At 37.3% G+C, this 24140-nt stretch overlaps 1 protein-coding gene and 2 pseudogenes across 1 annotated transcript; all 3 read right to left on the bottom strand.

Moving 5' to 3' along the window:
- Window positions 1–442: 442 nt before the first annotated feature.
- Window positions 443–3814, bottom strand: LOC126699451 (plastid division protein PDV1). The gene is made up of 2 exons (XM_050397281.1): window positions 3358–3814; window positions 443–1333 (listed from the first exon to the last, which is right to left on the bottom strand). The coding sequence occupies exons 1-2, from the start codon at window positions 3691–3693 to the stop codon at window positions 818–820; spliced, it is 852 nt and encodes a 283-aa protein (XP_050253238.1). The 5' UTR covers window positions 3694–3814; the 3' UTR covers window positions 443–817.
- A 6337-nt stretch (window positions 3815–10151) lies between these two features.
- Window positions 10152–11707, bottom strand: LOC126700711 (low affinity inorganic phosphate transporter 4-like; annotated as a pseudogene).
- A 5115-nt stretch (window positions 11708–16822) lies between these two features.
- LOC126700710 (low affinity inorganic phosphate transporter 4-like) lies at window positions 16823–19495 on the bottom strand (annotated as a pseudogene).
- Between the last annotated feature and the right edge of the window lie 4645 nt (window positions 19496–24140).

Below are 24140 nucleotides of genomic sequence, written 5' to 3'. Positions count from 1 at the left end.
AGCTCCACCAATGTGGATGCTCTAATAAGTTACTCGTCCAACCATTCCAGCTAAAAATTTCACTTCCACTGCATAGGCAAATGATATCCCAAACCACTCAGTTCTAAAACTCATGCAATATCTAAACACTGTAATGGTTTTAACTTATATCATCCCTATTCTTCCAATTAGAGAAAAGGACGTTATAAGGGGTTCATTTCAAGTACGATAAATATGCAGAAACTTGCAAGGTGAGCTATTAATGTCCCATATTCTTTTCCTCAGTTTGTAGTTTAGGCAATTACAGTATAAGACTAGACATCATTCACGTATCTATATTAAGTTATTCCAAATTTGATTCGGAAGGCATTTATAATGTACCAAAAACTAAGTAGTGATAATGAATTGCTCAAGATTGTTAAAATTGTCAGTAATCACAATAAATTTAATCGTAGATGGAATATATTGGAAATCTCAAGGCATTCATTCACATACAGATAACTAACCTCAGTCAAAAGTTAGGATATACACAATGAATTCAAATGACTACCGGACAGGGACCAAATACACACATACGACTATCACTATTTAATGCCTCCATAGCAGCTCCAAGCCTCCAACAATATTCTACAAATTGAAAATGACATCCTAACTATTTTGCCAAAACTTTTAAAACATTCGTGGGAAGAGGTTGAGAGGCAACAAGGCCTTAAATCATTGGACTATCAACAACAACAACAACAACAACAAAGCCTTTGTCAAATTACTTTAGGATTGGCTATGAATAGACTAATCAGAGTCATCCACATAAAACTGTAGTAGATTTCAATTGTTCACCTTAACCCTTGCCTGCCAACACATCCAGCTGTCTCAAACGACCATCAGATGAAGATCCCTCCAGCCAAGAAGTCTGTCTCAGATTTCTGTTGTTGTAGATATTATCTTCATGCTTCTCAGGGAGTTGTTTATAAGCCAGCTGATGCAGTTGCAGCCATGCAATCATGCTAACTGCTACCAAAGCAGCATTGCCCACTATCCCACCCACGTGATCCAATTTAAGGGATTTCTTTACAAAATCAAAACTTGAAAGAAGAACTTTGATCAGTATATTAGACCTCTTCCCTTCATGAGAAACAAATTTCTCACCAGACGGACTAAATGGTGGACCATATAGGTTTTCAGGTGAAACAAAGTGACCTCCATCACGTACATCTCCCACAAAAGTAAGAGCTTCTTCAATGACTTTGTATTTCTTACCATGATGTTCAGACAATCTCATTGCAAGAACGATACGGCTTTGTTCTAATCGGGCAATTGCAGCATCTCTCTCAGCCCGCTGCTGTGTTTGAACAGTCTGTGAAAGAGAACCACACAGAGTTGGTCAGCAAGTTGCAAATTGCAATTCCACAATAAGAGCTTCATTGTAAATTCTATCATCAGCTAGAGACAACTTATGTCAACAATGCCATGCCCCAACTATCTACTCATGTATATATAATTTCACTATATACTACTCATTTTGCACAAGAATGTGGCTTATCATGTGAGAGTTAGTGGCTCTCCAGAAACCACTAGAAATTGAGAAAGAGATACATGCCATGTCTATCCAACAATAACAAGTCCTGTGTGGACAACTCCATGATTCCGGTCTTTCTTTCATTCTTGTCAAATTCAAATGCCATTCCCCATTTCAACTCCTTAATATGAATATGCAAGACATGTCAGCTGACAAAGGCTCTGTTTAGTGGGGCTTTATCAAGGGTGTTTCAGCTATTAAAAAGCAGAAACTATTTACATCTTGTTAGGAAACACAGAGGTGCTTCAGCTTTTTGTCAATTCCTTGAGAAGCCACCAAGTTTTCACATTATTAAAAAGCTATAGACCTCCCAAAGTTACCATAATTCTCATCTTGTAATCAATTGATGCCACCCTTTACTTCTTGACTTCCTAAACTTTTAGTTTGTTGCATTTCTCTTATCTTCCCCAAACTCAAACACTTGCACCATATTGTCATTGGCTCAAAACAACCAAACCCAATCAACTCAACAAAGTCATCTGAACTTCATGCAATTGGTGCATGAATTCCAGATTTAGTATCATGGACATTTATTAATCAAACCTAAGTCCTCCAATTTACTCAATTTTAACAGCCTTCTTACTTCCCCTTTTGATCACAGCGAACAAGAGGACATTCAGACACTTTTTCATTAATTATTAACATATGTTTTCATTTTCTGCCCTGTATTAAATCAGTATTCAATTAATCTATCCAAAACAAATTGCTTACCCAAGTAAAGCATTTTCATATAAGATCCAAAAAATAACAAGAACCATACCAATGAGCAAAGTAGAGGGTCAGGTTGTGTATTGAAGACCCACTGGGTCCGTATGTATTTACAAAACCCAGATTTTCATTTATCTTTCCATAGTAACTGAACTCAAGCTTAATGTCAAGATCTTTAAAGTTTATGTCTACCAACAAAACAACAACATTAGGAAAGAGTACTATATTTCCTTTCATTCTCCTCCATTCTCACAGCAAACAAACAGAATGTAATGAAAATACAAGATACCACCAGCGAAAAACCCAAGAAATGCAACTCACTTCAAAGTAACCAAGTTAAATTTTAAAATTCCTTAGAAGCACTAATCCCTTCCCTTTCCTTTTTCCTAAATCTTCTTGGTAATCAAACATGGTTCAACCCGAAAATACAAAATATATCAAACCAATAAACAATTCTCATTTCTACAAATTTTCATCCATCTCCCCACGTAAACGTCAACATCTCCAGTTCCCTTAAACTCATATCTCCACCACCTAAAGCCTACATTATAGAGCAATATCATAACTCAATGGCACTGAGTCTGTAACTCAATGGCACTGTCTGCTCCCATTTATGAGGAGAACCGGGGTTCGAATCCCCTCTCTCCCATTGTCCTCATTGTTGCAATATTATAACTATCGAATCATCATCAACAACAACAACAACAAAACTCGACAAAGCCTTTTGCACTATTGTACATCATCAGTACACTATCACCTATTTCACGTTTTAAAAATATGGACATCACACGTGAAATTGCAGACGATGTTGGGTATACAAAGTGTATATCAACGAGTGTGCGAGAACAATTACTCGCAACCTAATTGACCGAAATGACTTCATTTTTCGGATACCACTAAGCAGCTTAAATCTCTTTCTCTATCTCTACCCGATTATCTCTAGCAGCAACCAAATGTATATGAAATCAAATCCATAAGAAATTCAAAGCTATTGGCTCAAAGAAAAAAAATCTCAAATATATAAAATCGAAGCCGATTCCTAAGTTGCATAAAAAGATCGAAGGAAACCCTAGAAAATGAGAGGACAGACTCACATGGAAGAACTCGAGCTGGTCCTCGAGGTTCTCGAGCGCGGTCCGAATCGCATTGAGACTCTTGGCTTCCTGGATGGCCGAGTCGTCATCGTCGACCCGGAAGTCCTTGACGAAAACGAACCCGGCCCGGCCGGTGTCCTCGACGGCGTCGTTTTCGAGGTTGAATTGCTTCTTTTTATTGATGTTGTTGTTGTGGTGCTTTCTGAGAGCTTTGACGGAGTTGAGAAAGTGAGTCCGCGAAATTGAGTGGATAGCGTCGCTGAGCTTGTCGTGAAGGTCCCAGATTTTCTCCAGAACCGCTTCGATTTCTTCCAGCTCCATGTCCCATTTCATCATCGATTTCTTTTTTAATTTTTGTCTTTTATTGCAATACGTCTATAAATAAAAGAAAAGGAAAAAAGTGAGGGCGCGAATAAAGAAGGAAATTTGGGGGGAAGAAAAGAATCTTCTAGGGTTTGTTTGGATTTCTGTTTTAATTTTGTACTTCATCCAACTCTAACATAACCACACGTCTTTTTTTTTTTTTTTTGGGTGTAATTAAGTGTTGTCGAGAGTTAGAGCTGTCCATAGATCAGTTTAACCTGGAACCGACCCGACCACTTTGGATCCCCAAGATCAAGACCTACCGACGATCAATAGGAGTTAAATTAGGTGGGTCGGGCCTTCTCGGATGGCAGTTGGTCCTTGGTTAGAGTTGGGTTAGCTGAAACTTGTTGAATATGGTTGGATCTTGAAGAGATTTGGTCAAATCTCTACGAGATCTCGTCTGGTTTTAAAGAGATTTGGGCGGATCTTGACAAATTTAATAAAAAATAATCAAGAATTGCTCATATTGACAAAGAAGGACAAGATTTTGATGCATAGATCGACTAGAACCAAGTTTTAATGAGAAGACCTGCTGTCTCAGTTGTAGGAGACAAAGACCAGCTGCCGATCATCATTGGCGTTGGGTTAGCTCGAACAAGTTAGGCAATTGGGTTGATTTACGAGTCTAATTGGACACCCCTATTGATAGTCAAGAGACTTTAGACAACCTCTTATCTCATATTCTCAATTGACATTTTTTGGGGGAAAATTGGTAGAGTTACAAACAATTTTACAAATTGTTTTACAAACTATTGATATGGTAAGTCAAAAAAATGATGTTAATGGTAATTCCATATGAAAACTAGTAAAATTTTGTCACAATAACAGTTTGTAAAAGGATTGTAAAATATATAGTTGAGTTGATTAGTTTTTACTAGCTATTATTTAGACCCACCATTAACATTATTTTTTTTATCTATTATTGATAATCTTCTACATCAATCGGATGTGAAGTTTATTATTATTATTATTTTTTTTTTTTGTGTTTATAGACTTTCTCAGTACATAAACATTTAAAGTTAGAATTCTCCATCTCCATTATAACAATCAAAGTTATAAAAAAAATAAATAAATAAAATTGAGAATTTTGACCGCTCTTCAATAGATCAAACATGTGTTTTTGACAACCTTTGAATCGTAGCTTAATCAATAGAAATAATATTCTTAGTAGATCCTTGACAATAGCTTGATCAATCAAGAATCAAGAATTGTGAAATTTGACATGTTTGAATTGAATCAATGTTGCCTTGCTTTTTGTGCTCTACTTGCAAACATATATAAGGCAGTTCAATGAGGGAAAAACCAAACCTAACTTGATCAACTTGTGAGTTTAGAAGGTGATATTCAACAACGGTGTTGGTATTATTTGAGATCAAGAATATAATTTGAAGCCACAAAATTAATCCCAATATGTTGCTATGGAGCCCGAACCTTCGAAGTAGTCCTTGGAGTTAGTCAAAGGGTTTGACTATGATTATGGAAGTGGTTCATAAGAAGGAAATATGAACAAAAAAAAGTAAAGATTAGATTTGAAGCTAATTGTGGGGTCACATTAATAGGTTTATTTACCGAATAGAATTTGGGATGATGGGTATGAACTAAAATTCACTTTTTATGGTTGTTAGGGTGGTATACTCCATAGTAGTTTTTCCTTTGAAGTTTGCCTCATTAGTTTTCCACTCTGTCATCATATTAATGTGTTATCTATTTATTACTTTGATTATCTTGCTTTATAGTGTTGGTGACTTGCTGATTTTGTCTTTTATATCTTAATAATTGTGATCACATAATTGGTAACAATAAATTGAGTAAGTTGTTGCATAATTAACTATGGGGTCTACACAATTACTTTTCAAATTCATTTAATCATGAACCTTAAGGATTTTAAGACTCTACCATCAATTTATCTAAAAAATTCCAAGGACTGGTAATCCATTTCCAAAAGGATGGTTGCCAAAAGTATTTCGCTAACAAAATGCTACATAATTTCACCATTACATGAAAAAAGAAAGAAAGTAGAAAATAAAACACATGAATTTCTTCCAAAAGAAAAAACATCCTTCCACTTTGCCGAAGCTTCATTGAAATCAAAAGTTCACTAACATTTTGCAGCTTTTATTACAGGAGACATTTTTCCCTAGACAACTATAAAAAAGACGAGTACACGACAAAGCGTAAACTATTGTCGTTTGCTCAGTTATTTGACTACTTAAATTACTATGAAGCACAAGTGCATTTCGGGACTCGGGTGTGGGTGCGAGACTTGGCAATTTTTGAAAAAGGTAGGTGTGGGTGCGGGTATGAACTAGATTGTAAAAATTCACTTTTTATGGTTGTTAGGGTAAGGGTATACTCCATAGTAGTTTTCCTTTGAAGTGTGCCTCATTAGTTTTCCACTTTGTCATCATATTAATGTGTTATCTATTTATTACTTTGATTATCTTGCTTTATAGTGTTGGTGACTTGCTGATTTTGTGTTTTATATCTTAATAATTGTGATCACATAATTGGTAACAAATTGATTAAGTTGTTGCATAATTAACTATGGGGCCTAAACAATTACTTTTCAAATTCATTTAATCATGGACCTTAAGGATTTTAAGACTCTACCATCAATTTATCTAAAAAATTCCAAGGACTGGTAATCCATTGCCAAAAGGATGGTTGCCAAAAGTATTTCGCTAACAAAATGCTACATAATTTCACCATTACATGAAAAAAGAAAGAAAGTAGAAAATAAAACACATGAATTTCTTCCAAAAAAAAAACATCCTTCCACTTTGCCGAAACTTCGTTGAAATCAAAAGTTCACAAACATTTTGCAGCTTTTATTACAGGAGATATTTTTCCCTAGACAACTATAAAAAGACGAGTACACGACAAAGCATAAACTATTGTCGTTTGCTCAGTTATTTGACTACTTAAATTACTATGAAGCACAGGTGCGTTTCGGGACTCGGGTGCGGCTCGGCAATTTTTGAAAAAGGTGGGTGTGGGTGCGGCGGGGTGCGGCGATTAAAAAATTATTAAAAAAATTTTTATTTATATTTTTAATATATTGCTAAGTATACTTTTTCACATTATATAAACATATACCAAATTTAAGAGCAATAGTAGATAATAACTAAAACATGATATTCATAAATTAAATACAACCCACAAAATTGAAACTAAAACATTCTATGATGTTCGAAAATTAGAATACAACTCACAAGTTTGAAACTAAAACAAAATAAAAGATAATCAACAAGACAATCAAACACCAACATCATTATCATCAAGATCAATAGCTTCACTTCGAACTTCACTTTCAATAGTAGTAACACTAGTGCTAGCATTTCCAATAACCATGGCCTCCAACTCTGGCTCATCAAGTGTAAGGGCTACATTCTCAAGAATTCTAGCTCCTCCATGTATGTCGCTCTCATTCTAAGAGTCTCCTGCAATATCCCACATCTTTGTTATTGTATTTACGTACTCCTCATTGTGCCTTGACAAGAGCCGAAGATTAGAATTCACATATATCAAATCCTCAACGCGTGCAGGAGCCATTTTGTTTCTTTTTAAGGAATGAATGATTTTGTATGTGCTCCAATTCCTCTTAACGCATGAGGATGAACAAGGTTGTCCAAAAAGTTTAAGGACAAGGGTTTGAAGAGTTGGAAATGCAGAGCCATGGTATTGCCACCAAACCAAAGGTTGTAAGGCCCACTTATTTGCTAAGGCATCTGGTGAAGGAAACCTCCCTCCTGAAAATGCAGCAAACTCAAACTTCACCACCTTTAATTCATTCTTATCTTCAAAGTATATATCGATCCAAACACTTGCTCATTTCCATAGAAATTTCATGATCCCGATATGAAAAGATGCGTTTTGGATTCTCTGAAAGCCATTCAATGGAGTAATACCTAGTTAAAGATTAAAAAACAAATATAGATGAAACGTGTGTTTTACTAGAAGGGTGAACTAAGGAAAATAAAAAATAAATGTACTTACTTAGGATTTGAGGAATAAGCCAAGCAATGTAGTGGTGTATAATTTTTAGTCCATCGATCAATGAATATATCATACACCACACCCCAAAATGAGCTAAATTGATCATCTTCCAAGCCTTCATGCCGATATATTGCTGTCTTCACCTTCTCTATCATTGAATCCCACATCTCATACACAAGATGAAGACAAGGCTTATCTGTGTCGGCTACTCGTAGCATATCATAAATAGGTGCTACGAATTCAAGGATATAATCAATATTATCCCACCAAAGATCACTTAGAATCATATCTTTCACCTTTTGAGCTTTTCCAACATCATCCTCCCTATAAGAAGCCCATTGGTCACTAATAGCCATGGCTTGAAGACATTTTTTTTATCAACTTCAACCTTTTTAGCATTACAACAACTAAAGCAAATCTAGTATTAGCAACTTGAAGCAGTTTTAATGGACAAAATTCATTAAACATTGCCAACCTCATTGAATGGTTTATGATAAAAACACGTATGAAGGATGCATCATCAATAATACGTATAATCCAACTACATTCCTCATATGTAACTTCATTTTTTTCAATGTTTTTTGCTATACAAATATTCTTCAAAGCTAAATTGACAGTGTGGACAACACAAGGTGTCCAAAATATTTTCGGATACTCACCTTCAATAAGAGCTCCAGCAGACTTCATCATACTAGCATTATCAGTGGTGACTTGGACAACTTTTTCATGTCCAATCTCTTTTATAGCATCCTTCAACACCCCAGCAATATAATGTTTGTCTTTGAACTCACCTAACCCATCAATTGCCTTTATAAACACTGGACCCCTATATGATATAGCCAGAATATTAATAAGAGGCCTCCTTTGTGGATCTGACCATCTATCAGAAACTATACTTACACTATTTTCAAGCCAAAAGTTCTTAATTGGTTACAAAAGTCTTTTGACATGAGCTCTTTCTTTTTGCAAAAGTGTTGTTCTCAAGGCATTGTATCCAGGAGGAACATAACCCTGAATGCTATGGGTAGCAGCATATGCATAGGAATTACGATAATATGGGTTCCTTGCAAAGTTAAACGGAAGCCCACTGGTGTAAAACATCCTAGCAATTCTGCTATCCAATTCATGTCTAGTATTATTCTAGAATGCTTTTTCCAAAGGAGAATTCAGAGTCACCTTCCTCCTCTTACCATCAACCGGATTTGTACTATCACTCCCTTCTTGTCTCCAAAATGGGGAAATAGGTATAGGCTCATGGCCTAGGGGAGGTGGGGGTAAGGGAATTTGACTTCTCCATTCTCTCTCTAACTTATCATTCTCAACCTAATCATGCATTCACTGCATTTCCAACCTATGACTCGGTGTCACCTTAGGGCATGGTTTAATACCTTTATTAGGAATTTTTAATAAATGAGCCTTAACCCTAGAATAGGATCTCATATAAACTAAACCATAATAGTTGCACTTAAAGTATGTGTTTCCACCTAATTTAACAGTAGCACCAGGTGGTTTTTCTACTTTATTCACATACTGCCAAAAAGGAGATTCATCATTTAGCACTTCTTGATTAGATGAAGGTGAAGTTTCTGTGCTAGTAACTTTCGTCCATTGCAAATTCAATAGATTCAATATAACCTACAAATAATAACTATTAAGTATTAACTAAATAAATTAATAATAAATCAAACCCATGTTCACAAATTCACAAATCACAATGAGTAATAACTATTAACTAAATAAAAAATCAAACCCAAGTCACAACATTATTACATTACAGCTTATATAAAAAATTTTAAAAAAATCAGATCAGGTGACGTGAGCTTTAGACTAAAAAAATCAGATCAGCTTGAGCTTAAAAAAAATTAAAAAAACTAAGATTGAAAGCTTTAGTTTGATACTTGAGTTGAGACTCTTAAGAGTGGGTTGAGCTTGAGAGTTGAGACTTGAGATTGAGAGTGGGTCGGTGAGGTTGTGACTAAGTGGCTGAGTGTCTCAGAGACAGAGAGGCAGAGAGCAGAGCACATGAGATGAATGAGAGAGAGCTGAAGTTTGAATGAAGTGAGAATGCGTGAGAGAGTTTAGGCCCTTTAGGGTTTGTTATTAAGTTCAAACGGTGCGTTTTGCACCCTTTTTTTTTTTTTGAGTTTTGGCCTGAATCGGCGGTTTCGGCAGTTTCGCCCGATACGGCCCGAGTCGACGTGAATCAGCCCGATTCAGTGCGATTTGGCCCGAGTCTGAGCCGCGTCAACGCGAGTCGTGGAAAAAAAAAAAAAAAAAGAAGCTGGACGTGGCACCGATGTGCAAGCAGTGGTGTCCCTTGTGCGTCGCCGCATTGGGCCGCGTCGGACATGGGTGCGGCATGGGTTTTGCCGCGTCCGTGCATCCCAGCTTAAATATCAAGCAAATATATCCTTATCCTTCACAATTAAAGACTACACATAAGTTCCTGATGTAGACCTAGACACTGAGCGTTTAACTGCAGGCCCTTGTGTTGTGTCGTTGCCTAGGTCATCCTCACCAAATATTTCCTCCAAAGACTTTCCCTTGGTCTCAGACACCAAGAATGTGAAGGCAAACCCTAACATGTTGGTAAATGCCAAAAGCAGCATAGCACTCCTAATTTTTTTTACATCACCATCCAAAGTAAAGTACTGCACTCCAAATGCCCCAACCATAGCCCCAGCCTTCCCGGATGCCGTGCTCAAAGCATGACATGAAGACCTCAGCCGTGTCGGGAACAACTCGGCTGGTAGCACGAAGGTTGTGCTATTAGGTCCAAAATTTGCAAAGAAAAACGTTAGCCCGTATAACAACCCGAACAAATTGCCATTGTTTTTGAGGTAGTCATATTTGAGCCCTATGATAAGCATGCAGATAGACATCATGAGGAACCCAACAAGTTGGATGACCCACCTTCCTAGCTTTTCGAAAAAGAACACAGTTAACCAGTAACCAGGGAAGGTACCCAACATAGCCACTATAAACATAGCCTTTGAGGTGTCAAAGACTTCTTGGAGGGCATTCACATGGTTTGCTTTCTTAATTAAACCCGTTGCTGGGAAAATATCCTTCTAGGCCAGATTTTGACTGTAAAATGCTATGTCCAATAAGAACCATGTGGTTGTGGTGCCTATAAGATGCTTCCCGTGTCGACGAACGAACTCGCTAGAGAATAATGTGTAGTTGTTTGCAGCTTTGAATTGTGACAATTTGTCAGGTTTCAACTTGAAGTTCAAAATCAAGAACCCGACCCATATCTGCAGCGGCTTGTTTAGCATTCCCTTCAATCAAGGCTGTGTATCGACCTGTTTCGGGCATTTTCATTCTCCAGTAGTATGTTAGGAGTGCAGGAAGAGCTCCAAGCATAAGCACAATCCTCCAAAGATAATCTGCCTCTGGTTGTGTGGAAAATACTTGATTTTCATCAAATGTAGGAGCCTTGAAGAAGTGAAGGAAGATAGCTGAGAGTGTCATGGAAACTAGCCCCGCAAATACAATGCCCACACCTTGCATTGCAAACACGGCAGCGATGAATGCACCGCGAGTTCTTTTGTTAGCCTATTCAGACATGATCGTGGCCGAGAGAGGATAGTCTCCACCAATACCAAATCCTAGCCAAAACCTGAAGAAACAAAGTGTTCCGATAACAGAATGTGCGCTTGCACCAAAGGACCATGAACATTAGAGTGATGCCGTAAACCTTTTTACGGCCAAGTTTATCACCAAGATAGCCGAAGACTAGTTGGCCTACTAAGGTACCAACTAGAGCAACACCAACCACAGCATTGTTAGCACTAGCGGGGAGCTTTCCAAGAATATTAGTGTCAGGATTATAGTAGTAAAGGCGACCCAAGAGTTTTGTGACGGTTGAGATGCAAAAGAGGTCATATGCATCGGTGAAAAAGCCCATTCCGGCAATGATAATGGCTGTGTCGTGGTACCATTGCGTGCGGGCATTGTCAAGGGCTTCAAGCACAGCTAAGGCCATTTTTTGTGGGCTGGTTTGTTTGCCTTGTTGCTGTCTTGCTGTGTTGTGGATAGATTGTGTGTTATTCTTGCTCCTTTTATGCTTGTTAAACGAGGAAACGTTTAACCCGAGGTGTTGGAGAGATCGATAAGAAAACAAAGGTATATGAAGAATATACAAATATCCATCGATAAAAAAAATAGCTAGAATGTAAGAAGGATATTCTATTTGCACTATTGTACCATTACAACTAGCTAGCCTCAACTCAACAAGTCCTTTATCCTAAGCTAGGATTTTATCATTATGTCACTTTTATTATATCTTGTATTGTCCTTAAATTTAGTTTTAAGCCACCATATACTATAAAATTACCACTTGTTTAAGTTGATATAATAAATTTAAATAATAACATGTCCACTTAGTAATCTATCAAACATCAAATATCGCTTATTCACTTAGTAGGGACTAGTAAGTGCGCAGAGGGCAGGGTGTGCCTCACATCTTCCTACGACATAACCAAACTCTTGAACTGATTGTTTTGTTTGAGTATTTTTGTGTCTCAAGGTTACAAGATTTGAATTTTAAATGGACTTGGAACCATTATATATATTTTTACTATGATTGCTAATTAGCCCAACCTATCATCAGAGAAACTGACATCATTGACCTACTTATGTTGCTCAAATAATCTAAATTGTTTCAGCAGGTTTATATATATATATATATATATATATATATAAAATGTTTCCACTTGTTCCCAGGAAAATCTCCTTAGATCAGTTTCCAATATTGCTCATAGTCACCTTTCTTTCTTTCTTTCTTTCTTTCTTAACCTTTGTTTTCTAGGTTAACTTGATCAAGCAAGAAACAGAATATGGTAGTCAAGTTGATTGAGGTCCACTGAGGGATTTGAAGATAGAGGGTTTGACACTTTGACTAAATGAGGTTCATTTATCATTGGGAATTTTGTCTTTGGGGTAATAATATGATCGTTGGGATTAGTGGCACTCAATTATCTGAGTCAATAACTTCTTTAGCTTAAAAGGTATTATGTTTGAAGTTCGAGCAATGCTGTAATACAACTTTTACTAAATTGAACTTTTATATTTATATATATATATATATATATATTATCAAATTCAACTTATATATCACTGTGTCATTAATAAAAAATAATAATTCAAATATTCATTTATAAAGTAATTAAAGTCCATAAATTACATTCATTATCACATTAATTTATAAGTTTTATGTAGTAAAACTTTGTAGTACATTTAACTTTTTTTTTCTTGAAGTTTAACCTAATGACAATTGACATTCATTTCTTTCCCTTTGTTTGCCCTGTATGAGGCCCCTAGCTGTAAGTTTGACATCTACTAACAATGTTTCTTACGTAACATTCATTTCTTTCCCTTTGTTTTCCTTGTGTGACGCCCAGTAGCTGTAAATGTGACATCTACTAATTAACAATGTTTCTTACGTCCTGTTGTGAGACAGAGAGAGACAGAGAGAGAGTGAGAGAGAGAGAGTTGAAGCTAAATTTGGTTTTTTTATTTTTATTTTTAAACATAATCATTTTCACGAACTACGTTAAGACCTGATTTCAGTTTGAATACATAGACAACTTATTAAAAGATAGGCTCAGTCTCACTACTTGCTCAATATCACCTCTCATCTCTTATTCAATATCATTTCCCACCACTAGTTCTTGATTATTTACCACTAGTTAAAATCTATCTTTTATCACGTATGACTAATTATTTCCTTAATATGCACCACTGTAGCTAGGTGCATTGGGTTCACCGTTGGGTTTTGGGCCTAGTTTCTTTCATTTCTTTTACACGTACCCACACATCCTGCATGTCTCATAAGTCTAACTTGAGAATAACCTATATATTATTATTAGTGGTAGTTAAGTAGTTTCACCTTTTAAATTGATATCTTCGAAGTCTCTTGAGTGTAAAATTTCACATTTTGTTATGAAATTTGTGATATTGAGTATGGAACCCACATGTTTCCAAATTAAACCGCACTTTTTTCAATATACAGTATTGTCTAAACTTCACTTTTGTTTGGGACAACCTTTTGTCCTTTTCAATTAATCACATTTTAAAAAATTGTAAAAAGAAAAAAGTTGTATTAAATTAGCACATACATATTAGCGTCAAAGGCCCTCAGTTTTTGTTGGGTTGGAGAAGGAAGCTAAAAGATAATTAGAGAATAAAAAGAGAGAGATGAGTCTTTTGACTTGATGGGGATAACATTGTAAACAAGGAACATGGACCTTGGTACCGACAAGACTCACAGGAGAGCATTTACTTGGTCCGCTTATAAATTATAATCATTGAGTTAATCTCACTGCTGGGAAAATATCCTTGTGGGTCTGATTTTGCCTATAAAAGAATATATTCAACAAGAACCAGGAGTTTAACGAGAACTTTATAGGTCGTCTTACATGACTCACGTGCCGAAGGGACTCCTGAGAGAGTGATAGGTTGTTGTTATTTGTAGCCTTGAATTAGGGTAATTTACCATGTTCAACTTGGAGTTCAAGCTCTAACTTGTCAAGTTCAATTTGGAGGTCATTTTTTTCGCTTGCACCAAAAGACGTACATGCCGCGGAAAATGGCGCAAATGACCATGAGAATTAGAGTGAGGCCGTATACCATTTTACAGCCAAGTTTGTCACTAAGCCAGCCGGAGACTAGTGGGATTGCTAGGCTACCAAGTCCAACTATGGCAACTGCATTGACAATGGCTGTGATGCGGTACCGTTGCTTGTGGGCAGAGTTAAGGGCTTCAAGCACAGCTAAGGCCATTTTTGTGGGCTGGTGTAGGCGTCTAGCTATTTGCCTGGTTGTTGACTTGCTGGTGTGGGTTGTCTTTTTCCTCTTATGCGTGATCTGTGAAGGAAATAACAAAGATATAAGGAACGTTTAATTACTCCTAGGTTTTGGGAAAATGGAGGAAAAAAAAAAGGGTATATGAAGGATATTCTATTAGCCATCGATAAGAAAATAGCTAGGAGGTAAGAACTAAGAAGGATATTCTATTTAGTATTTTCACAATTGGATGTTAGAGATACAAACCTTTTTACAACAAATATTACAAACTGCTGATATAATAAGTAGTTATTGGTAAATGAAAACCAATAAGATGCTAGTCATATCAATAATTTGTAAAAATATTGTAAAAAAGTTTGTAACTTTAGTATTACTTATTGTACCAAATCAATCCTTGTATGGGTAGGACCCCAGTAAAAAATAGGCTCCAAAATTTCGAAAAAAAAAAAAATTGAACAAAAAAAGAGAGGATGAACTTCCTTTGTGCCTCACTATAAGAAGGCCTCAAAAATTGTGGGATATTAGAAATTTAATTCATTTAAGATCTAAAATTGTTTAACAAATAAAAAAAAAATTATGTGAGTGTACAGAATTATGATTAATGATCAAAATTAGTCTCATAAATCATGATATTTGATCTTCTATCTAAAATTATTTTGATATGGTTAGTATCAATACATCTATTTATGTATTGAATTCATCTTTATTTTTAATTCAATACATAACTTGACAACAACCTCGATACAACTTGACCGATTAGTATCGAAATTTTGATATTTCAAATTTAGGCTCGGCCCATAATGAACCAAACCTTGGAATTTATGCCCTATTTGCACGGAACATATAAAAGGCTATCTTACGTTATTATTTATATACAAGAAAGAGGAGATATTGTTGTGTGTGCGCACGCCAGGAGTTACTGTACTAAGCAAAGTTTCTAGCAACAACAGTTAAAAGATCCTTTTAGTGTTTGAAGTGGAAGCTGTTATACCAAGTTGTTGGTGGTGTTAATCATGAATCAAATAGTGTGCATTAAAGAGATCCACGAAGGTAGAACAGTTCAACTGGAGTTGTAGCTACAAACATGTGTTCATGTTATAGTATGTCCTATTATAGGTATTAATTCTAGGATCAATATATTCTTATATTGTTGTGTACTTCCATTTTACTATAATAGATTCTTCCGTCGAGTGGTTATCAATAAACCCTATAGGGTTTTTTTCTATCGAGATTTTCTTTTTGTAATTACCATATCGTCTATGTCTTTTAATTTTCCGTGGCCTACACTGTTTTTGATATTTATATGGCTGTTTACATGTTTAACTAAATTGAAACTGTACGAGCATAATTGATTAACTAATCAAGTTAGCTAATTGAGTTAAAACCAATCGACCAGGGGTCTAAATTCATTATCAAACTTTGTACGCAAGACTAGTTTTTGTGTGCGTAATAACAAACCGCTATTGCTATTTGCTCGTAAAAACTAGAGAGGAGAGAGAAAAAGAAAGGAAGAGAGAGAGAGAGAGAGAGAGAGAGAGAGAGAGAGATAACGGAGGAACAAGAAGAATTTCAAGAAGTTAGATGACTTGTTAATAATGCCTTGAACACCATTAGATCTAATAGAATAAACTGTTCAAATTTTTTGTAAAGCTTAAGAAGTTAATTTTTTGTGTGCTAAATATTAAGAACTTTTCCCTGAATTTATATTTTGAAATTTCTACCATTGGATTACATGTTCTATAAGTTTTTAATAAGCATGTCAAAGTTTTTAGCAATTGGAAGTTATTTATTCTTTAATCTATAAACTCATCTTTTATGCATACTTTAAACTACAAAAACTTGAAAATTAAACATTTGATTGATGATATAACTATTGATTTTTTTATCATCTTCAAATTTTGCAAGTATAAAGGATAGAAGAAGAAAATGTAATCTAACAGTAAATTTTTCAAAATTCTCATCAAATGAAAAAACATAACATTTAGTGGTGTAACATCATTAGAGTTATACTAAGTGGGATATTTATCTCACATTGGTTGTGTGTGTCTAGTGTCCACTATTTATAACCTCAGTTTACAACTACAAAAGTTAGGTCATTTTATAGTTGTATTCTGATTATGTAATGTATTATAAATCCGGTTTAAAACACTAGTATTTCTATTTTCACGTTAATTTTCTTCCAAAACTACTTGAACTTCCAAGTTACATATAAATTAAAAGACAAAAGACAATATATTCTTTTGTTCACTTATTTGAATTCCCACGTATACTTGATTATATGGCTGAATGCTGATCACATAGACTCCTTGTAGTTAGTTCCTGCTAATGCAGTTCGTGTAACCGACGAGGGTTTAACGCTTCCCTGCGTGGCTTCATTGCCACATTCATCCTCAACAGATATTTCCTCCAAAGACCTTCCCATGGTCTTAGGCAGTAAGAATGTGAAGCAAAAACCTAACATGTTGGTCACTGCCAAAATCATCATTGCCTTCCTAATCTTTCCTGTCTCACGAGACAAAGTATAGGTCTGCACCCCAAAAGCTCCAACCATTGCCTTGGCTTTGCCCACCACCGCGCTCATAGCGTGACATGTGGACCTTACCCAGGTCGGGAACAACTTCGTTGGCAACACAAAGGTTGTGCTATTCGGACCAAAGTTCGCAAAGAAGAATGTTAGCCCGTATTACAATGCAAATAGCGGGACATGCGCCTTGAAGTATTCGTATTTGATCGCTAGCGCAAACATGAACACAGACATCATGAAGAACCCAATAAGTTGTGTAAAGTTGTAATTTACAACTATATGTTTTGTTGGCTTTAATTCCATGCCAAATTTGATTGTAATTTTATTCAATCTTTTGTATCTTGTATTTATTGTGGGATTTAATTGTAAGGGTTGTGTGATAGAGAGAGAGAGTGTGAAGACTCAAGCAATTGAAGACAAAAGAGTTTTCGGGGTAGCTTGCAACGAAGCATCCCGAGAGATGATGCATGTGCCCTGCACATGATTGGAATGTGAAGAGTCAGGATAGATGGAGACAACTGTGTTTCGCGAGTAGCTCGCGAGTAAGGCCTTCTCGCAAGACACTCGCAAAACATTCTGTTTTGCCAGACTATGTTATCTGATACACACTTTCTGTACCCACACTATTTATACCCACATTACCCACAAAAGTTGAGGAGTGCTTCAGAGAGAAAAACCCTAGCCACAAACCTTGAGAGTTAGAGATTGTTATACCTACATTTCTCTACACAATTGCTTGTGGATTTTCCTTAACTCCTACCTTTCCATTTCCATACCATTGAGAGATTGATAGCCCAAACACTTACCACACCCTTTCAGAGTGTTCAGTGAGGTTTTGGTGCTGCTAGGAAAAATTGGAAGAAGCCAAGGATGGCAGATGCAACATAGAGCTTGTTGCGGGATCTAAAGAGCTAGACAAGACACGATTCTGAGAAGCCTTGTTAAAGTAGGAGCTTGGAGGGCTTAGGTACATTGGGTAGATTAGGCTTGGAGGGTCTCTTGCTAACCCATGTATCCCAACTGATTGTCTAGTGGATCGATTACCACTTGGAAGGCGGTAGAGAGGTTTTTCGCCGAGTTTTTCGATTTCCTCTTCGATAACACATCGGTGTGTTATCTTGTGTTTGCATTCTTCTTCCCTACTATTTTACCTTTCATTTTACTGCTGTGTTATAATGTTTATGGGTTAGAGTAGCTTGTTTGTTTATCCACTCACATTTACTCTATTCTGCACTTAGTATTAAGTTAGAGTAAAATCAATCGAGTTGTAACTTTAATTTGGGGGTCTAAATAGCTCTTGTGTTTTCACACATTTTCGAGCATTCAAGTTGGATGATAAATCGGCCTAGCCTTTCGATGAAGAACACAGTGAACCAGTAACCAAGGAAGGTACCAAGCAATGCCACAACAAACATGGCATGTGAGGTCTCGTAGACTTCTGTGAGTGCATTCACCGCTCTGGCCGCCTTAGTTAATTTCATTGTGGGGAAAATATCCTTTTGGGTCAGATTTTGGCTATAAAAAACTATATCCAACAAGAACCATGTGGTTGTGGTGCTTATAAGATGTTTCCCATGTCGACGAACAAACTCGCCAAAGAATAATGTGTAGTTGTTTGCAACTTTGAATTGTGCCAATTTGTCATGTTCAACTTGGAGTTCAATGTCAAGAACCTTACCCATATCAGGAGCAGCTTGTTTGGCATTCTCTTTGATTATTGCTGTGTACCGACTTGTTTCGGGCATTTTCATTCTCCAATAGTAGGTTAAGATTGCTGGAAAAGCTCCAAGCATAAACACAATCCTCCATAGATAATCTGCCTATGGTTGTGTGGAAAATACAGAATCAACGTTGAATGCCGAAGCCTTGTAGGTGTGAAGGAAGATTGTTGAGAGTACCATCGAAATTAGCCCAGCGAATATAATTTCCACACCTTGCATTGCAAACCCTGCGGCAATGAATGCCCCACGAGTTTTTTTGTTGGAATACTCGGACATGATTGTAGTAGAGAGAGGATAGTCTCCACCAATACCAAATCCAAGCCAAAACCTGAAGAAACAAGTGTTTCGATGACAGATTTTGAGCTTGCACCAAAGGACAAGCCAGAGCAAATGGCGCAAATGACCATGAGAATTAGAGTGATGCCGTAAACCTTTTTGTAGCCAAGTTTATCACCAAGATAGCCGAAGACTAGTTGGCCACATAAGGTACCAACTAGAGCAACACCAGTCACAGAATTGTTAACATTTACAGGGAGCTTTTCGGGCTTTCCTGTGGAAGGGTCATAGTAATAAAGGCGACCCAAGAGTTTAGCCACTGCTGAGATACAAAATAGATCTTATGCATCAGTGAAAAACCCTATTCTGGCAATGATAATGGCTTTGACGTGGTAATATTGGGTGCAGCAGTGTCAAGGGCTTCGAGCACTTCTAACGCCATTTTTGCTATTTTTTTGATTGATTGCTAGTGATGATGAGGGAGATGATGAAGTTTGAGTGTATATTTGCTCCTTTTATAGTTGATCAATGAAGGGAAATATGATAATGATAAAGAATAAAGACGGACGTATAGTTCTAGGTTTTATGGAGGAGTGGACAAGAAATTAACAATAGCATTTGATGGCTACAAGAATTTTGGTCTTTTGTGACCAATGTTTTAGTGACGACCAAAAAGTCGTCACTATTAGGAATACATTAGCAACGAAAATATATGGTCATCGCTAATAAGTGTATTGTAGCAATGACACTAAGGTAGTCGCTAATAAGTCGTCGCTAACGCCAAGGAGGGAATTTTATTTACTTCTGGAAAAATTGGAGGGAAACTTTTAGCAACGATAATAAATTTTTGTTGTAACGACATTTACGTCGCTAAAATAAGGTCTATTTTAATGATGACTGTAAGGTTGAATTTATTCAACCATCTAATTGGCTATATTCCGTGCCAAATTTGCTTGTAATTCAGCATTTAGTAACCATGTATTTAGGTGGGTTTGTTGTAAGGGTAGTGAGTGAGATAGAGTGAAGATTGCTCAAGAGTGTGCAAGAAAACAGAGTGTCGCGGCTGGGACTCGCGGGTGGACTCGCGGCTGCAAGCCGCCAGAAGCTGCACACGTGCCAAGCATGCTGGAAGATGAACAGTCATGCTAGCTGGAGCACTACAGGACAAAACAGGACAACTGGCCATACGGTTAACTCGCGACTGGATCTCGCGACTTGGTCAAGCCGCGAGGTCAAGCCGCGAGCCACCCCTGTTTTGCCAAAACCTGACGTTTCACATTCCTCTCCACTCTAGTATAAATACCCATTTAACCCACGATTGAAAGAGAGCTTCCAGAGAGAATTTTGAGAGAGAAACCCTAAAGAAAAACCAGATTGTTTTACCCACAATCTATACCTTAGAGTCTCTTCAAATTCCCTCACTCTCTTCCTCTCCATTGTCAAAACCTTGAGAGGCATTATACCAAACCTGGTTCTCACCATCATCATCTCTGTGAGACAGTCGTTTGGAGTTCTGGGAAGCAGTTAGGAAGGAGCCAATCCTCATTGGTTGATGCTACGGTCTAGTAGCGGAATCCGGGAAGCTAGAAAAGAAAAAGGTTCGGCGCAACCTCGTTGGAGCAAGAAACTTGGAGGGCTTAGGTGCACTGGGTAGATTAGGCTTGGAGGGTCTATTGCTGTCCTTGTATCCCAACTGTATTTTCTAGTGGATTGATTACCGCTTGGAGGGCGGCGGAGAGGTTTTTCGCCGAGGACTTCGGTTTCCTCTTCGATAACACATCGCGTGTTGTCTTTGTGTTTGCATCTTCCTTCCTCTCTATCTTTGCCTTTATTTTATCTGCTGTGGTTTTATTTTGTGATGGCTTAGATAGTTGTTTAACCAATTTCATATTATAGCATGTGTTAAGTTTCCGCACACTAGTTGTTTGACATATTGCTAGTATTGGTTAAGTTGAATTTTGGGGGTCTAAACGTTCAAAAGTGTTTTTGTACACGTTTTTGAACTTTCAATTGGTATCAGAGCGGGTACACTGCTGTTGGTTTTATTACCTAAGTGTGATCCTAGACCCCTGAGTTATGGTTGTTGTTTTCGTTTATACCATGCTGAATTGTAGCTCAAGTGTTTGTGAAAATGTCTCTATGCATATGTCTGAAAGGTGTCTTACTGATGATCTTGTAGAGTTATTAAAAACTAAGAAACATGCTAGAGTTTTTGTTCACATGCTGGAATATCTTGAGAATCAGAATCTTGTCTTACACAGTAGTATATCTGAATCAAAATCATTGATTAAGAAATATAAAAGAAAGAATAGAATGTTGTGTGAGATGATTGAGAATCTGAAAATGAAAAATCAATCTAAAAGTAGCATGAAACCTGATGATGAGTTTGTGTTTGAAGGTCAAGATTGTCTGTCACATGTGAACCTATTTGTGCATACCTCATTAAAGGTGTTTAATGCATGTTTGTGGTATCTTGACAGTGGGTGTTCTCGCCATATGACAGGGGATAAGTCACTGTTTAAGTCACTCAAAGAAAAGGTAGGTGACTATGTGACCTTTGGGGATAGAAGCCATGCTCAAGTCCTAGGCAAAGGAACCATTGAGATACCCGGTTTGCCTCTGTTGAAAGATGTGCTGTTCATAAAAGGGCTGAAGGCGAATTTGCTGAGCATCACTCAAATTTGTGATGACGATTTCCTGGTACAATTCTCCAAGAAAGGATGTTTGATCATCAATGAAGAGGGGATTCAGGTTTTGGAAGGAAATCGGACTACGGATAATTGTTATGGAATAGTTCCCACGGCACCAATATCGTGTAGAAGTGCTCGGGTGGATATGTTGGAGCTGTGGCATCACAGATTTGGGCATGCCAACTTCAAACAAGTAGCAAAAGTCTCCAAACTTGAAGCAGTCGAGGGACTTCCTAAGTTTGGAAAAGTAAAGAAGACCATTTGTGGTGCATGTCAAATGGGGAAGCAAACTAAGGCAAGTCATCACAAGGTAAATGTGATAGCCACCTCTCGTTGTTTGGAGTTACTTCATGTTGATCTGATGGGGCCCACCAGAACTGAAAGCCTAGGGGGAAAAAGATACATTATGGTCATTGTGGACGACTACTCAAGATACACTTGGGTTGAATTCCTTAGAGAAAAATCAGAAACTTGTGAGAGGCTGGAGATTCTGTGCAAGAAACTACAAAATGAAAAGGGGATTCCAATAGCCAAAGTTAGAAGTGATCATGGGAGAGAATTTGAGAATGCAAGATTCGAGTCCTTCTATGAGAAGAATGGTATTAAAAGAGAGTTTTCAGCTCCCAAAACTCCACAACAAAATGGAGTGGTAGAGAGAAAAAATCGTGTGATTCAGGAGATGGCAAGAGTCATGTTGCTTAACAAGCAAATACCTCAAAAATTTTGGGGAGAAGCTGTCAACACCTCGTGTCACATTGGCAATAGGATTTTCTTTCGAGTTGGTACAAAGAAGACTGCATATGAGATATGGAATGGGAAGAAGCCTAAAGTGAAGTATTTCCGGGTATTTGGAAGTAAATGTTATATCTTAAATGATCGAGAGAATCTTGGGAAGTTTGATGCAAGAAGTGATGAGGGTATTTTTCTTGGCTACTCTACTACAAGTCGAGCGTATAGAGTGTTTAACAAGAGAACAAAGACTGTGATGGAATCCATAAATGTCAAGATTGATGATGCCTTACCTAAGGTGGAAATGATTGATGATGTAGAAGGGCCGAGCACCGAAGAGCCTGATGTTGAGGTAGAAGCTTTGGATATAGAAGGTGAAGAACCTATACCAGAAGTAGAATCGACTCCCATCAACCCAAGAAGGGAAACGAGATCGATGTCTAGAACTTCAAGTCCTCTTACTCCTCCAGAAGTTCATCCTCCTATCTCTCGTAGTGATGAAGTTTCCACTTCAAAAAGGCCATCTTCAAGAATTATCAAGAATCATCCGGAAAGTAATATCATAGGATCACTTGATGACGGTCTTCGCCTCAGGAAAGGAAATATTCTGCTAGCCAATCATGTAACATATCACTGTTATCTTGCACAGTTTGAACCAAAAAGGGTTGAAGAGGCTCTTCAAGATGAGAATTGGGTTGAGTCAATGCATGAAGAGCTGAATCAGTTTGTGAGGAATGATGTGTGGGAACTTGCTCCACGGCCTGAGAACGTTCATGTTATAGGCACAAAGTGGATTTTTAAAAACAAAACTGATGAAGATGGAGAGATAATTCGAAACAAGTCTCGGTTAGTGGCTCAAGGATACACACAAGTAGAAGGGGTGGATTTTGATGAATCATTTGCTCCGGTGGCAAGACTCGAATCCATTCGAATCCTCATGTCCATTGCGTGCACTTTGAATTTCAAACTTTATCAAATGGATGTTAAGTGTGCTTTTCTGAATGAATATCTAAATGAAGAGGTTTTTGTTGAGCAACCAAAAGGATTTGAGGATCCTCATTTTCCAGATCATGTATTAAGATTAAAGAAAGCACTTTATGGTTTAAAACAAGCGCCTAGAGCCTGGTACGATCGTCTTACACATTATCTTCTAGATAGAGGTTTCAAGAGAGGGTACGCCGATCGAACTCTGTTTGTCAAAAATGATGAAGATTATCTCCTTGTGGCACAAGTCTATGTTGATGACATAGTGTTTGGAGCAACTATTGAAGATCGTGCTACTGAATTTTCTGAGGAGATGAAGAAGGAATTTGAGATGAGCATGGTGGGAGAGCTCACATTCTTTTTGGGTCTTCAAGTCAAACAACAGAAGGAGGGTATATTTGTATCTCAAGAGAAGTATGCCAGAAACATTGTCAAGAAGTTTGGCCTAGACTCCAAAAAACATGCCTCCACTCCCATGAGCTCTTCCACTAAACTGAATGTGGATTCATCAGGAGTTGAAGTAAGTCCTACATTGTATAGGAGCATCATAGGAAGTTTGCTCTACCTTACAGCAAGTAGACCGGACATTGCTTTCAGTGTGGGCGTTTGTGCCAGGTACCAAGCTAATCCGAAGGAATCTCATCTGAATGCTGCTAAGCGAATCATTCGATATGTGAACGGTACTGC

This window comes from Quercus robur, chromosome 9 (genome assembly GCF_932294415.1).
Source record: "Quercus robur chromosome 9, dhQueRobu3.1, whole genome shotgun sequence".
Classification (NCBI taxonomy): domain Eukaryota; kingdom Viridiplantae; phylum Streptophyta; class Magnoliopsida; order Fagales; family Fagaceae; genus Quercus; species Quercus robur.
This window is presented reverse-complemented; position numbering and strand designations above follow the sequence as displayed.

Excerpts from the sequence above, each read along its gene's own strand:
- LOC126699451 (XM_050397281.1), bottom strand. The coding sequence starts at position 3,693 with ATGATGAAATGGGACATGGAGCTGGAAGAAATCGAAGCGGTTCTGGAG. Across the intron at positions 1,334-3,357 it reads ACCAGCTCGAGTTCTTCCAT|ACTGTTCAAACACAGCAGCG; the intron begins GTGAGTCTGTCC and ends TCTCTTTCACAG.